The following is a 15035-nucleotide window of genomic DNA, read 5'->3' on the forward strand; positions in this document are numbered from 1 at the left end:
CACATCTTTGAAAGCAATCAATGAAGCTAATTTCTGATTCCAGCAGAAGAAAGAACAGCAGGAGCAACTTTGGTTTGATTTTCTTTTTGGTTTTGTGGGTTTTTTAATGTGGATTCAGCTCCTTTGTGGCTTAGTATTTTAAAAGGGGTCTGAGAGGGTTGTATACGTGAGAGATTTGTATACGTGACTCATGCTGTCAATGCCAGTGCTCGATAGTTAGCTTTTTGAAAACGAGGGGTTGTTTCTGTGCTTGACAACAATGCAAAAAAATGTTCACTGTTCTTGTTTTTCTTGAATCAGTAAATCTTTGTCTTCAGTGGAATTTAAACTGACACTAAGCTTACCTGCTCCTTTTCACAAAGAGATTTCTTTCGAGTCAGCTGTATTAAGTCATACTGTAGCACTAATGAGGCCTCTTGAGCATTATTTGACTCTTATAAAAACAAAATTGTGATCAATTAAGTGCAAATGAATTGGTACTAGCATATGTGTCTGAAAGCAATCCAGTTACAGAGAGCTAAACAGGCTGATCCGTGTCAGCGCTGCCTCTCCCCAGCACTCCTGGAGGTTTGATGCAAACTTTCATTTGGCTTCCAGATGGAGCATCAGAAGCAATAAGGATCATGTGGAAATTCAGCAAATTTAATCAGGCACAACGGCCAAAACTGCTGCAGGAGACTTTGCCTCTGCGAGGAGAGTGCCTGCAGCAGCAGCCGCCTCTCCTCTGTGCCTGCCCTTCGCAGACTTGAACTTCGTTCTCAGGGTTGCTAGTGGTGGGCTGGGGCTCTTGGCAAACAAGGGCTGCTAATAGAGCGTTGTGGGAAGTATAGAGAAAATAACGATCAGTCCCGACATTTACAAAGTATCTTTAAGCATGTGAAGTGATGGTTCTTAGTGAAGATAACAGTTGTATTTCGCAAGATGAGAGAAAGAAATACATCTTCACTTAGTGTGTTTGGCCAGTAGCACTATGCTGGAAAGCATGGTTAGGTGTTGTGCTGGGCTTGGTTTTAAAAAGAATGACAATTTGGTCTAATACTCTGAAGTTCTGCAAAGGCTCAGTGTGGGTCTTGGAGCAGCAGCACTCTAGTGACCAAGGAGAAAACTTCTACCCAAGAATGGCTGTTGATAGGGTACTTGGTCTGATCTATGATTAAAAGATACCGTAAATAAATATCAGATTATTTCTTTAACGTACATTAAATTACAAGCTTCAGGAAACATGAACTTTGGGAGAATACTTTTATGGTAGTTATTACCTTCTATTAATTATTCTTCTTTTAATGATTTCTAGCTTATTAGAAGTGGCACAAATAGATGAAAAAGTAACCACTTTTCTCATGACAAAGAAAACAGGCAATGGATGTTTTATTAGGAGCTTTGGAACGTTTTGAGGATACTCATCTAACCAGGAATTTTGCCATGCAGAATTAGAAAGTTTTGTCCATTTTGTCTGTAAATGAAAAACCAAGGTCTGGTCCTGCAGCCACTGGCTTTAGATAGTCCAGTTGGTCTTTTCATCCCCTTGCTGTGGAACAAGCCTTGAACACTGACAGTGGAGAAGGGGTGGCCCTGGCGAGGTCAAGACCAGAGTGCCAGGTTTGGGTTTTATTTGGGACACTTAAACATAACCAGTGGAAGGACAGTTGTCAGGACACGAAGATATAGAGTAAAAGATAGTTTCAGGGCTTTTCAAGCAACAAATTATCCTTTATTTAGCTCAAATCTATCCCAAATCACTGACGGTTTTCTACCCAAATAGCAGGTAGAAGACAGCAGGATTTCTTCTGCATTAGCAGAAAGAACTTGTATCTGATCACCCTAATTTCAATAGCAAATGGGTATGTGATTAAGGAACTGCCTCTGGTGTCACCTGAAGTACCCCTCCTTGCTCTCTTTCTGTGACTTACACAGGATAAAGTGATTTCTCTTGTTCGTTCTGTCCTTTTCCGTGGTGAGTGAACGCACAGCAGCAGCAGGTGATGCTGGCAGATCAGAAGCTTGAAAAAAATGCCTTTTTTCCTTTATAGGCTTTTCATGGTGGAAGAATTTCTTGTCAAAGTCCTTTTTGTTCTTAAAAGGTATCTAAAGAACACATCAATAAATAAGTTATAGACTTGAATCTTCCTCCAGCTTTTTGTGTCACCAATTCAAAGGGATTTTCTTAGACTTCCTAAGTTTACTCATCTCAAATACAACAACCTGTAATGCTACCAGAATAAGCATTTGTCTGTCTCGGATCTGCAGAGTGGGGTGTAACACGCAGTGAGTGTATGCATCTATGGCAGCTCCAGGCTGCCAGTAGTGAGTAACTCCAGCAGTACTGGCTTCTGCCCGGCTTTGCAAACCTGCCGAGAGCCATGGCACGTGCTCCCAAGCCTGCTCTTTAATGAAGTCCAGGCCAAGCACAGAATTATAGGGAGATTAGGGGGGTTTCCACCCCAACAGCATCGTGTGGTGTAGCAGGCATATTCCAGGTAGTGTAACGTGGCAGTAGCGTGTTTGGATGTAAAGCCTGTGCAGCTCTCTGCTCTTTCAAACTCAGTTCTGTTCATCCCCAAGTTTGCTTGTGCTACCACAACATCTCAGTCCGGACAGAGGCGTGGCCCTCCTAGATGTGTTAGTGCGGAAGAATGAACTCTTAAATGAATTTTCATTACTTTAGAAGGTAAGTCCAGGAGGAAAATATGATATGCTGCCTGAAAACTAGTCAGGGTTAGCCAATAGACTGGATTACCCTTAGCATTATTGAAAAGATCTGAAAAACGGTTTCCATTGCATTTCTCCAATAATTCCAATTGGGATTTATTAGGAAAAGAGAGAAATAGGGACAGAACACCATTATGCTGTGGGACGAATGAACGGTGTACCGGCATCTTGAATATGGCTTGCAGTCCTGAGCTGCTGTCTCAAACAGGGTACAGTGGAAATGGAAAGATGCAGAGAAGGAATGGTCAAAGGATGCTCAGTGCCTTCTGTGCTTCTCAGGGTGGGATGCTTCAGCCTGGAAAAGAGATAACAAAGGGAAGATCTACAAAATTGCAAGTGGCAGATAGAAAAAGTGTCAGGATCAACTGTTCGCTCTCTCTATATATACAGGAATTCAGAGCTATCAGGCAAGGTAGTAGGAGTCAGGTTCCAAAACTGGAAAGCTGGTGATTCCTTGTGCAAAGGGTTATAGATCTGTGAAACTCCTTGCTGAAGGACCTGTATTAAAATGGGGCAGCAACCATAGTGTGACACAGAAAGAGGAAAGCATGGAGCGAGTATACCGCCAGTAACTGATGAACTTTCTTGATTCCAAATCTGTCCTTCAGCTTAACCATAAGCATCAAACCAAGATACACGCACCAGTTTCGTGAGAGATTCTGAGTTAACCTGCTCAGATAATCCATCTTCAGCATGTCCTACCAGGAGTGGCGGTGCTCTCGCTCCCTCTTCCCTCCATGTGACGCACTGCCAGCTGGGGCTGAGGAATTTAAATTGCTGTGAACGGGGCCAAATGCCTGCAGCAGGGGACAGGCCTGCAGCATCTCTCCCAGTTGGCACTTCTGAATGTGGGAGAAAGCTGACTTCTCCGTATCTATAATTCGGTGCTCTGTGAAAAAGGCGCAGTGCCATGGTTATTTTATTGTTTTGCTCTGGTTTGGTTTTCAAAATTGGTTGATAGACAAATCTGTGAGGAAGAGTGTAATCAACTGGGAAATATTCTCTATAATTGCAAAATTCACATAGTCAGATAGCGGTGCCTGAGGCTCTCTGTGATACATGAATGTGTGCTAGAACAGCGCTGAGCTGTTGGGGGGGTGGTAAAGCACCATAGTTAAGCTAAATTTGCTCTTGAATTTTACTTGAATTGTCCAAGTAATTTAAAAAAAGAGTTGAGAGTAAGGAAACAGGATTCACAAAACGGAGACAGTTCTTGTGCCATTTTTCACCCATCTCTTCCATTGCCTGTGGTCCCGCGTCTTGCTGGGTGAGATCTGAGGACCTTGGTTCAGATATCGCTTACAGGGTAAAGCACCCTGTAGTTAGCAGGTCAGGAAGTTCAGGGCAGAAAATCTGCCACCTTCTTCCTAAGTGTTTGCCCTTATTTGAGCAGCCAAAAGTGCAATGAAATGCCTTACATTCTAGTACCAAAGCTTAAAAATACACTAACCCCATAGGTTGCTGTGTTAGAACATTTGCGTGGGTACAGTCTGGCTTCTCAGAAGTTTACAGAAGACTGAGTAGATAAACAGGTTAAAAATGATCTAATCTTTTTCGCCCTAATACTAATGCTTGTTTGTAAGGACTTACGAGTATAGTATGTACCATTAGCCTCCATGGAGCTGGTGTCAGGTATCTGGCTACAGTCTTCTGCTCAAGATTAATGAGTTCATATATGTGGAGGCATCAGACAGGGAAGCGTTAGCTGGCACTGAAATTATTTGTAATTATTAGATGAAAGCTTCATATGACAGAAGGCATGAGCTACCTTTCTAGGTCGTCCTATAAAACAGCGATTAAACACTGCTGAAAACACTGTTAGAAATGTTAATAATGGTGAACCAAGTCTAGGAGATGCTTAAGATGAAATTGCAGTCTGAATTATTTTAATTTCTTCAGCTGCACAGTCTGTGCATCCAGAGCACTGTGAGAACAGGAAGGTGATTTGTTTAATTGCTCTCTTCAGGCTTGTAGAGTTTTGCAAATGAACCTTTACAGAGCTGGGGGTTTTTTCTTGACTCTTTTTTTTTCTTTTTTGGTTTTCCAACAGGAATGTCCTAGTGGGGTTGTTAATGAAGAGACATTCAAACAGATCTATGCACAGTTTTTTCCTCATGGAGGTAAGCGGAGTACTTTGCGTCTGTCAGGTTTATTGAAGCATGCCTTAACATTCATTACTGCCAGCTGGCTGCGAAACTACTTCAGATAATCTGCAAGAAATGTGAATTGAGCTTAAGCTTTGCAGGATCTTAAACAGAAACACAAACATCAAAGTAATAAACTTAAGTTAGGCCCTTTGAACAGTTATTTCACAAGAATATAGACAAACCCACATTAATGATTGCCCCTCGTTGTCAGCTCTTTATTCCCCAAGTGCAAAATAGGAACTGGGGATTGATGTTTTTTTTTTGTACTGACTTTTGGGATGGCAGAAGGCTAAATCACTTCCCCTCAGTGTGCCTTTGCTTCCCTGCTGTTGGACTGCTGTGCATGTAGTATCTAGCATAGAAGAGTCCCAGACCTCATTTTGGCCTGCAAATTAATAAAAACCTCCCTATAATTCTTGAAGCAGTTCTTAGTTGATGTGTGAACCCCTAGCTACCTGAAATGGTCATTTTTGGTGTTTGTGTGACTAAGATAGTGTCATGTCATGTATTGGAATATTAAAGTATTGTATTAAACCTCTCAAATAATGTATGTTCTTGCCTTTTAAAAACATCAAGAATCTCTATGTTCTTCTAACTGGGTACGTTCTGTGGGGATACTGTTCTCAAATTGAAAGAAATGAGTCATGGGTTTAAGTGGCTTTTCAGTAAAAGATTCCGTGTTTGAGGCTTTCCAAATCTATTCCAGTCTGTAGTAGCTGCAGAACACACTCATTGTGGCACGATGCCTGAAGTTTTTGCAACAGTGTATGCGTGCATGTGCATTTACTTTAAGCAGGTCATTAACAAGTGGTTTTTCAACTAAATGTGAAGATAAAACACGTCATGCTTATGTTTTACCATGCCTGTGACCTCAAAGCTGTACACCTGTAAAAAGTTTACATTAAATTTCAGTATGGACTTGATGATTTCCTATTGCGGTTGCTTTTGGTTTTGTTATAACCAGTCTAATTTTTTTGAAACAAATATGCAAAATTTAAGTATTTATAATCTTAATGTATTTCTGGGTGTGTTTTGTGTTTTCAACCCAAGTTCCAGTAAGTCCAAGGAACTCCAGTTACCCCAAGTAACTGCACTAACTCCTCTAAGTGACATGCCTTGGGTGACTCCTTCCTTCCCATGTGTGAAAAACAATCAGGCACAGAAACTTCATCTTTTCATGGAGTTTTCCCCTTTTTTCCCCTCTACTGCGGTTGACAGAGACTTGTCTTTTTTTTGTTTGGTTGGTTTTTTGTATCCTATTCCTTTGAAATGTGATTCTTCCTTGGTTGATGATGATGGTAGTAAAACCATGCTTAATAATAAATCAGTTTAATAGCAGATGTGATTTTGTATTTTATACTGTTTTCTTTCACTTGGTTTCCAAACTGTTTGTATAACCTTAGCATCATAAATTGTGAAATCTCAGATCCTCGGAGATTTTTTCACTTTTATGGCTCTCTGTACAGATAAACGTGTACATCCCAGAGGTAGTAAAGTAGCTCTGAATTATAAAAACTTTGTGCCGTGTCATCCCAGGCTTGTGATATTTTTGTTACATAGGGCTCCTATCCTTGACAGGTTTTCATTTTTGCTAATCTGTCATCAAATAATACTAGTGATCTGGTATTTTTTAATGTACATCATACCCTAATGAAGTAAGACCTCTAGTTTAATATTTTTAATTCATTGTTTAGTTTAGCTTAATTAGTTTTTAGTAGGACTGTTCCATAAGTATTTCTATGGTTTTCTTCTGAAGCTATTTTATTTCAGAATCCTTTTCTTAAAAATATAGTAGACAATTTTTTTTTTCCTACAGTCCAGTGTATTCTATCCTTATGAATGACAGTAATTTAAATATTTGATTTTTCTGCATACTGTTACACTTTCCTGGATTTGAATAATGTGAAAATATTTAATCATTTCATAGAGATCAGAGTAAAGAGGTGCTGGGTCATTCCACCTGACTGCCTGCATGGCACAGGGCACCAGGATTCACCTGACCGCCCATTCATTGAGCATGAAGACTCAGGCTTGACTAACACTGTGTGCTAGAGGCAAAGAATAGAAGAGACAAAAAAGTGCGTGGCTGCTAGAATAGCAATGAAATAATTAAGGGAATTTAATGTCAGTTGCTTCCATCTTGAAAAGGTGGGCTCTAGTAACACAGAGAGCAGCGTGAATTGCCTCCAGAGCAGAGAACGGGCCAGTGAAGGTCGTAAGGTCATACAGCTACTTGATTTTTTTTCTGCATGCCATTACTGCTTTTCCCAGTTAACAGCCATCCTTCACGTGGCCATAGAAACTGTTGTTCTCAATAGAAAAGATTTGCTAAAACCAGTAGTTTAAGATTCAAAAGGATGAAAATATGCCTCGGATGAGATTGCTCGTTAACAGTCATGGGCCAAACTGAAGGTACTGGAACGAGACCCTTCTGAAGTTGGACAGTCCTGGGGATCTCTGCTGTATCTCACACAAAGCAAAAGGTAGAGGAAGGAAGCACACATGCCGCAATCACTCTTTGGTGGTTTTGCTGCATTTCCCACCAGAGCTAATAGTCCGCTTGCCCCAGAGACACTCTTGGGAGTTTTGTTTTTTTTTTTTTTTGCTCATTCTTTCAAGTACAGCCCCACAATCCAGATTGTTTCTACTGTAATAAAAGCATTTACATTTCCAGGCTGTTTTAAGGGAGGGTGTGGGGAGTATGCAAGTCCATGTTAACATTCGCTAGTTCATAGAATATCTGGCAATGCTACAAGGTTGGGTTTTATACAAAAGAAAAGTAAGGTCATGAATGTTCTTTAGAGCCCTTAGTGTATAATGAACTGTTGTACCAATCAGTGCCCTTTGTGTTTTTCAGATGCTAGCACGTATGCACATTATCTCTTTAATGCATTTGACACTGCACAAAACGGCTCCGTGAAGTTTGAGGTAATTGTTTTGCATCCTCCTTTGATGCCTCTTTCTCAGTTTTGTGGTTTTAAGCTTCTCCATCCATTCTTCACTGCAAACTAGTAGGACTTGTTGGATTATGGGTTAGAGGTTTCAGTCTAAAATCAGCTGATATTTTAAAATCTGGTTCACTTTAATTTATGCAGATGGAATTGCATGTTTCCTTTCACTAAAGAAACACATAGATCATGTTATTCAGTACCACGGGGAGAAAGTGCAGAGCTTTATTTAGCAGAGAGGAGAGGTTGAGGACAGTTCCGTCCAGTGATTTACACAGATAATTTGGATGTCAAAGAAAAGCCAGTACATCTTGTGTCTTCTTCGGTCATCATGCATTGCAGGGTTAACATTTGTATGTTCCTGGAATACATTGGGGGGTTTTTTTGGTAGTGTTTGTTTTTTGTTTTTTTTTTTAGCTTATTTGATATATTGAACAAGCATCTTAGGTACTTCGTTCCTAAGGAAACCAAATCCACCCTTTAACTAAAAGGCTTGTTGCTGTGGCTACAAATAGCCATCCTTCAATCTCACACACATAGTTGGAGCGCAGCAAAGGGATATGTTAAGTCATACGCCTGTGGAAGATGAACTTCATAATTTTGAAGACAGTTTACTGTGATCACAAAACTAGAAACCACAGGCAGTCTTGCCTTTGCCATCAAATGGCTAAGAACTCCAGTAATTTCCAAGTAAGACTGAGAAATTAGTTCATTTATTAAATGTAAAATGGGAACGTTACCATATGTACACGTGCGTGTCTGTAGCAATGGCTGCAGTGGGAGTTTTGCATATGGCAGCTCCTCAGTAGTTAGAGATTTCCAGAAACCTAAACAGACTGAGACACAGCAAAATGCTTAGATAAGTATTTATTTAAAAAAAAAAAAAAAAAAAAAAAAAGTGCTGAGCTTTCCTTCCTGGCAAACCTGTCTCTTTAGTAGTTGTCAAACATAAGCATTTTGTCCCCTTTTTTGTATTGTTCAGCAAATTCAAATTCCTCTGAGCCTTGGGATTGAGGAGCAAAGGTTTCTAAGAAGTGATGCACTGCCCCATGCAGAGCTAATGGAGATAACGTAGGAAGGACTAAGTACATTAAATGAGGTATATCAGGAACTGTGTAGCGCTCTTAGCTTGAAGCTCTGCCTGTACTAATAAATCCCTGTAGCGATGCTACTTACAATGCCTCAGCCACTGTACAGTATAAACAGTAAATCAAAGTTATTGGAAGCAATAACTTTACTGCAAACAAAAATTACAATTAAAATGCTATGTCCCAGACATAATTAGTGGTGGGAATAGCATCTGGTCAAGTCTTGACAGATTTTGCCAGAGAACAAAACCTGAGGCTCCCTGTGTTAGAGGAGTTTGGGATCTTTCTGTCTCTCTCAAAGTGGACACAGAAAATGCTGGATTTTCCTCCTCCTCCTTTGCTAGCGCCCTAGGTCTGGGGGTAAGAAAGCATCAGCTTCCACTGCCGCAGTTGGAGTCCAGCTGTGTTTAACCAGGCGGCGGCAGTCTGAGTGACGACTCCTTGCAGCAGACCATTTCTAGGAGGGAAATTGCCACTGAAGCATCTCATGGTGCTCTTAAAAAACAGACATGTATTTTGCCATGCTTACATTCATGCAGTGTTTAGAGTTCAGAGCATGATAAATTTGGATGGGGAGCAAGGAAGGTGTCCCAGCTTCTGGTCTTGAGCATACTGTGCTGTTCCTGGCACAGTCTGAGGAGCCAGAGCAGCCACTCTATCGACTTTAGGATCAAAGTCTGCCTGCCTTGGACTGGATCTGCTCTTAAGGCCATGCCGTTTTTACACCCCTCACCCTAGGACTTGGGAGGGTTTAAGGCTGCAGCACCCATTAGGTCTTCCTGCCCTTCCAGCCTTGCTAAGCTGCCTAACCCATATCATAAGCTTGGCCTTTACAGGGGCTGCAGTTGAGTACTTGAGGACTTTTCTGATTTTTGTGGTTACCTCATTCACATTTATTAGTGTGACAGTACTCAGATCATCTTAGTGGATGCAATGTCCATTGAGTTCGGTCAGAGAGGACACATTTTTTGGAAACGGGAGTCAGAAGAGATTGATGACCATATGCTCAATCCTAAAAAGATAGGTCTTTTGACTGGCATTATATAAAGAAGGTGACTTAGAAGAGGATATTATGAAAATTCACATTTCTCTCTCTCTCTCTGCCTTGAACCAGGATTTTGTGATGGCATTGTCCATTCTCTTGCGGGGAACTGTTCATGAAAAGCTAAGATGGACGTTTAATCTGTACGACATAAATAAGGATGGCTATATAAACAAGGAGGTAAGGGTGTTTCTGACAAATGTGGCTGATTTCTGAAGAGACCTGACTGGTTTCTGTTGCAGAGCACAATTAATTTTGCATGCAGCTAATTAGAGGCAAATCAGACTGGACTCGAGCATTTATCTGTGTCTAAGTAAAGTGCACATGTTATATTTGTAGAAATATTTTCCTATATTATAGTGCCTTTAATGGATTGCTTTAGCCAGGAGCAAAATCCTAGTTACAGCTATGAGCAACATAACCTTGGCGAAGGGGAGGGTGCTGGTGACAATAGCTACTCAGTGACTGAGGCGCAGGGGATTCTGGCTGCACTGGGAGGTATGGTGTGGGCTCACCCAAAGCACTACAAGCCCCCAGCACCACTCCCAAATCCTGCATCACCATCTGGTTTTATCTTCTTATCTGATATTGCTTGTTCCCTTTGTGGGAAGCCTTAGTTTTGGGCATGGTAACCTGAATATTTTGCAAATACATCTTGGTCTGTCGTTTCAAAACTATTGTGCTTACGTGGAGGGTTTGCGGTTACTGCTACTGGTCATGGAGTTGTGTGGCAGTTTGTGCAAGGTGTGGAGAAGTGCTGGGTTCCCAGTGACTGCTGTGAAGGTCCCTGGCCCTGGAGGAGGCTCCAGGACAAGGTCGGTGCCGCAGTGCTCAGGACCGAGCACGCTGCTTGCAGCCCAGCACCATCCCCAGCAGCTGCCGCGTCAGAGCACGTGTCCTGCAACGCTGCCTGGCCAGAGGAGCGGAGCGAGCACTGCAGGCACCTCCAACACGGCTGCGGCAGAGTCATGGCACAGTCAGAAAGAAGCACTTGGTTTTTATAGATGAACTTGCATATGATGATACTTCTGTCTTCATGCACATGTATAGGCATTCTCTGTGCTGTTTTGTAATAGGAGAAGGAGGGTGAAGAAAAAGGTAGTAAAAGAAAGAAATGTGCTATCATTTCTATTAATTTCCCTCTTGTGTTTGTGCTGGCATGCTGCTACTGCAGGAAATGATGGATATCGTAAAGGCAATTTATGATATGATGGGAAAGTACACGTATCCAGTGCTCAAGGAGGATGCTCCAAGGCAGCATGTAGAAGTATTCTTCCAGGTACTTGATTTTTGATGTGTTTTTCTTAACACTTGAGCTATGCACTGATATACTTTACTGTAAGGTTAGCCCCAAGTTCAATCCTGTGTCCCACTGTATATTCCAAAATAAACCCTAGCAGCCATTCAGCCTAACACTACAGTGTCTGCTGATTTCCTGACCCCAAGGTATCCCATTTGTCTCTTAGCCCGACCCTTTGCATTGGGATGTGCCACATCCAGCAAGTCTGGAGCCTCTGCGTGTGTTGCAGCCCCTCTGTGCTGCTTCTTTCAACTACCCATGAAGAGAGACAGGAATATGGGTGCTGGTTGGTGAGGCAGTGAATAAATAAACGATGTAATAAGGGCAGAGGTTGCTGTGTATGTCAAGGAAGGAAGAGTGGGAGATGTCCTCAAAAGTGCTCCAAATACCAGAGTAAACAAGTCCTTAGCAGTTGGCAAATCTATCCAATGACACTGAGTCTGTAATGTAAGCTTGTGAAGTGCCCTGGGTTTATTCAGGTTTCATCAAATAAGATGTTATAGTACAACTGTAGTGTTACCTATGGAAACAATTATTTATTTTATTTTATTTTATTTTGCAGAAAATGGATAAAAACAAAGATGGTGTTGTAACTTTAGATGAGTTTATTGAATCGTGTCAGGAGGTAAGGACAAAATTATAACTGTAACGAAAGGCCTAGCTCATGCCACAGCATTTGCTTTCCTTTTGGACAAACTCCATTTGAAACAAGATGCTGCTGCTCAGGATCCCAGGTTTCCTTTGCTCTGTGAAAAAGCTAGCTTCGAGATTGAGTTTCTGGTGGTGCTCTGTGAAGTCTGACTGAATAGGGAGGTAGAGTCAGGCGAATGATGGGAGAGGGCCTCTTCATTTCCAGTGCTGGTGGCCAGTGCTCTTATTTTCCTGAGTGAACTGCAGTACCTGATTCTGCAGACAAGCAGATAACTCTAGAGAAAGCTCATAATGCCCTTAACCTTCCTCAGTGGTTTTTTTTGTGTGTGGCTTTTTTGGTTTTGTTTGGGTTTGTTTTTTTGGAGGGGGGGGTTGGTTGTGGGTTTTTTTTGTTTTGTTTTTAAGAGGCTGCTATTGTCTCTGTGTGCTGCCCCTGGATCTCATTAGCAGGTACCACGTTGCTGGAACTGCCCAGAGTCGAAGGTCTCTCAAAATCTTGTAGTTACAGCACTGACTTATAAAACCCATTGATGTTTTTGTGGTCAGACATTAAAAGCAAGTGCTGTCGTCATAGCAATGATTTCCCCCCCCCCCCCCCCCCCTCCGTTTTAGAAATAAGCTCCCTCTTGCAAATTCCATACACTAGGTTGGCTGTAATAAATATTTGCTGGTACTTTTAGCACTGGCACAAAGACAAGCATCTGCATTAACATGTAATTGGCCAAGTGTCTGTTGTCTTAGACTGTAATTAACTGGGTGAATGTTTGCTCAGAGATATCTCTAATATTTAATGAGTACAATAATGGCCTCTGCATTTTAGAAAGTTTACATTGGTGCAAATAATTGCATACCAGCTCTCCTGTGTATTTTACTTTCCCTGGAAAACTCTTTCTTGTTCTGCAGTCAGACAGCTCTCCTGTACCTGAGCAACGGGAAGACGCTCGCTGTGGAGGGCTAGGCTGGCTTCCCGCTGTTTCTGTGTGAAGTCTGGCTCCGGCAATATCCAGATTACTTCTCAGTCAGGGACTACAGGCGGCAAAATCCTTGTTAGCGGATGCATAATACAAGGCTAATTTTTTTTCAGTTACTTCATTCTTGGTCCCTCCTGATTGTTTAGCTTATTTTTGGCCTCGTCTTTAATTTGATCATTTGTGTTGTGTATTATTCTTCACGTTCATAATTTGCCTTCAGGCTGGATGCATGTGTATCATTAGTGGTCTCAGTATTGAAGCAGCTTTGCTTTACTTTTAACTGTTAGAGATTGTTTAATGCCCTGCCGTGGTTTGGGTTTGGTTCCTTCTGTTGACATACTTGCACTAGGAGCTGTGCGGTCTGATGCGCTGGCGTGTGTGGTTTCCTGGCAGATAGGAGCAAGCCCTGCAACGTTAACTTTTTCTTTTTTTTCTTTATTAAAAACAAACCAGAGTGCACTACAGTGCTTACCTCTGCCATTTCTGAGGATACGGCTCATGGGCAGCAAACTCGTAACGCTGCTTTGGAGAGGATGATTGGTTTCCCATGGAAGGCGATACCTTGTACTAGTACCCACCAAACTGTGTTAGAAGTGAGACAGATGGATGCAGCCTCAAAATAAAATAGAGGAATGAGATGGAATAGATCTCTTAAGTTTCTCAATGTGGAAAATTATTTTCATGTTACAGGCAAACTGTTATTCTAACTTTTGGAATAACGGAATTCCTGGGGGGTGGGCGGGAGGAAATCATCATTATGTTTCTGAATATTACTCTGGTTGTTACCTTGAAGTACAATTTCAAAACTTCATGAGGAACAATCCGGGTTTTCCCTTGTGTGTCTCCAACTTTCTCATTTGGGTCTAGGAACCTCGAAGAGGCTGAGATTGCATGTATTTTGGGTTTGAGCTGGTTGTATTTCAGGGATGAAGTGGTCCTTGAAAGCAGCTTGCTTATCAGTTCAAAACCTGCAATTTCATTTGGACTTTTGAAGCATATTAGCTAAGTGCATATTTGCATATTCAGGATCAGTGAAATGCAGTTGGGCACCGAAGTCTGAGGGTTCAGTGCAGTCACCAGCTCAATGCTGGTGTCTGGCTTTCTTCAGTAAAGCACAGCCCATGCTGAATGTCAAGCTTATGAGAAGATCCTGTGCTTGCACGCCTCAAAGCAACTAAGGTGCCAAAGTAAGAGACAACTGCTTTGCTGAATCAGGACCTGATCACTGCATCAATTCCAGCTCATCGAGGATGAAAAGCATTATGAAAGCAAGGCTGTTGCCTGCAGTAGCAGCTGCAGAGCCCCTCCTGTGCCGCGCAGTTTTGAGCCAGGCTTGTCAGTGCTGGTTTTATGAAAATGTCTTGTCATTGCTTTCAGGACGACAACATCATGAGATCCTTACAGCTCTTTGAGAACGTGATGTAACCGTGTCTGGCGAGCGCTGGAGGAGTCAGAGACTTTCTGTGTAACAAAGACCTCCTTTCTGGGTGAAAGCTTTTTACAATTCAGCCATGTTCAGTGTGTGAGGATTTTGTACGACATCTCCAACCAAATGGCAACTGAATGCAACCGATCCCACCTCTTCTCCCCAGGAGACGTCGGTGGACCTTTGTTTCGTTTTGGAAGCATGTGAATATTTTAATAAACCCTGACAAGAGAGAACTGCTGCTCGAAGTTCAATGAGTAATATACAGCATTGTTTGCTAGGCACAAGTCCTGCTTTTAATCTAGCAAGCTTGATTACATATGATAGCACATGTCGATAGCTTACTCAGTCATCTATTGCAAGTGAAAAGCTCAGTCTGTACTACCATACGGCAAAATGTTTTATGAATGCCTTGCCGTTAATCTGCTTTGACAAAAGTCGAATCTACCAGGGCAATCTGTAAAAAATGAACCGTAAATGTACCTAGGACATAAAGCAGACAGCCCGTGTAAACAATATCCCCATTTCTGCAGAGATCCCGCTTTCCCTCTCACATGCACTGGTGCCACCACACTGAGTTTGGTGGAGTTTTTCGTTACCACATTAACTAGAGGATCTTCATGCCAGGGTGAGCCAGAAAGGAGCAAAACGTGTTGCACATATAAATTTTCAGACTACAGAACAAATCCTGTTCAACGATGGTAAGTTCTTGCAAGGCCGGGTGGGTTTATAAAGGCTGGTACAGGAAGATGA

The 15035-nt window shown here is 41.9% G+C and overlaps 1 protein-coding gene across 5 annotated transcripts in view; it reads left to right on the top strand.

Moving 5' to 3' along the window:
• The window catches only part of KCNIP1 (potassium voltage-gated channel interacting protein 1), a gene marked incomplete at both ends in the record, with an annotated part of 442925 nt that extends 428644 nt beyond the window's left edge, over positions 1-14281 (top strand). For all 5 annotated transcript variants that reach the window (XM_082323973.1, XM_082323974.1, XM_082323975.1 and 2 more), the window contains 6 exons: positions 4760-4829; positions 7714-7784; positions 10007-10114; positions 11109-11213; positions 11797-11859; positions 14234-14281. In XM_082323973.1, the coding sequence (XP_082180099.1) occupies positions 4760-4829; positions 7714-7784; positions 10007-10114; positions 11109-11213; positions 11797-11859; positions 14234-14281 (465 nt within the window). The remainder of the gene's footprint in view (positions 1-4759; positions 4830-7713; positions 7785-10006; positions 10115-11108; positions 11214-11796; positions 11860-14233) is intronic.
• Between the last annotated feature and the right edge of the window lie 754 nt (positions 14282-15035).

This window comes from Platalea leucorodia (assembly GCF_965183815.1).
Source record: "Platalea leucorodia genome assembly, chromosome: 11".
NCBI classification, from domain to species: Eukaryota; Metazoa; Chordata; class Aves; order Pelecaniformes; family Threskiornithidae; genus Platalea; species Platalea leucorodia.